This window comes from Apaloderma vittatum, unplaced genomic scaffold (genome assembly GCF_000703405.1).
Source record: "Apaloderma vittatum isolate BGI_N311 unplaced genomic scaffold, ASM70340v1 scaffold26207, whole genome shotgun sequence".
NCBI lineage: Eukaryota > Metazoa > Chordata > Aves > Trogoniformes > Trogonidae > Apaloderma > Apaloderma vittatum.
The window spans coordinates 9655-10682 of record NW_009727128.1 but is presented as its reverse complement, the minus strand read 5'-3'; the positions used below and the strand labels follow the sequence as shown (position 1 = coordinate 10682).

The window sequence follows — 1028 nt, the reverse complement described above, 5'->3', positions numbered from 1 at the left end:
CCCGCCCGTGTGCTGGAGGGTGCCCGGAGCCTGGAGGACCGGTTGCAGCAGCTCCAGCGCCTCGAGCCCGAACCGCCCCCCCTGAAAGATCTCAGTTGCCCCTGGAAGAAGCGCACGGAGCTCGTCAGCACCAAAGGTACCCCCCGGCACCGGTTGCCCCATCACATGTGGGTGCCCGTAGCCGAGTCCCACCATGTGCCTCTGAGCATCCCCGGGATGCAGGCTCAGGGCTCTGGCCCCGTTGGCCACCGCTGCTGTGCCCAGCATAGCTGTGTGAAACGTGTGTCCCCCCACCCAGCAGAGCGCAGAGAGGGGACGTCGCCAGCAGCCGGGCTCACGACAGCGGCCGAGCCCCCGCTTTCCAGCATCGAAGGCAAAGCAGCGTGCACAGAAGCCTTGCTGCAGAGAAATGAGGCAGAAAAGCAAAAGTACGTGAGTACCGGAGAGGGAGTCATTCCGGGGTGCTGCAGGAACACCCTCCTACACAGGGGTGTCCCTCTGTCCTTCCCTCTTCTCCTTTCCCTTGCACCTCTTTTGCTCTCTGGATTGAGAGCGGACTCATCCTGTCCAGAAACCTGATACAAGGTCCTGGGTGCTCGGCACGTCTGTCTGTCCGTCCGTCCCGGATCCCAGGCAGTGTTGGGGCAGAGGCAGGGCAGGTCCCTGCTGCCAGTACCTCATGCCGTCTCCCGGCACGTGGTTTTGCTCGGACAAATGGGTTAAATCCAGGTTGGTGGATGAACCTCATTAAATGGCCTTTTAATTTGGAGGCTCCAGCTTTCTCTGTGCCTTCATTGTCATTCCTTAACACGCTGCACCGGGAAACAAATGAGGAATCTTTAAACCCTAAATTGCAGATCTCTGTGAGTAAGTTCCTGGCAAGTGCAGGCTATAAATAATGCAGAATAACTTTTCCCTGATTGCTTCCCCCCGCCCCCCTCCAATTAATTACAGGCGGGGATGGGCTGCCACCCCCCCTATCAGAGGGGCTTCAGGCACAGGGATCAGGACTATTTTCAGCCCAAAGC

At 58.9% G+C, this 1028-nt stretch overlaps 1 protein-coding gene across 1 annotated transcript in view; it reads left to right on the top strand.

Annotated features, from left to right (window-relative positions):
• The window catches only part of CUX2 (cut-like homeobox 2), a gene marked incomplete at its 3' end in the record, with an annotated part of 10783 nt that overhangs the window by 109 nt on the left and 9646 nt on the right, over positions 1-1028 (top strand). Inside the window, exons 2-3 of the mRNA XM_009873577.1 lie at positions 19-136; positions 302-428. Coding sequence (XP_009871879.1) covers positions 19-136; positions 302-428 — 245 coding nt within the window. The remainder of the gene's footprint in view (positions 1-18; positions 137-301; positions 429-1028) is intronic.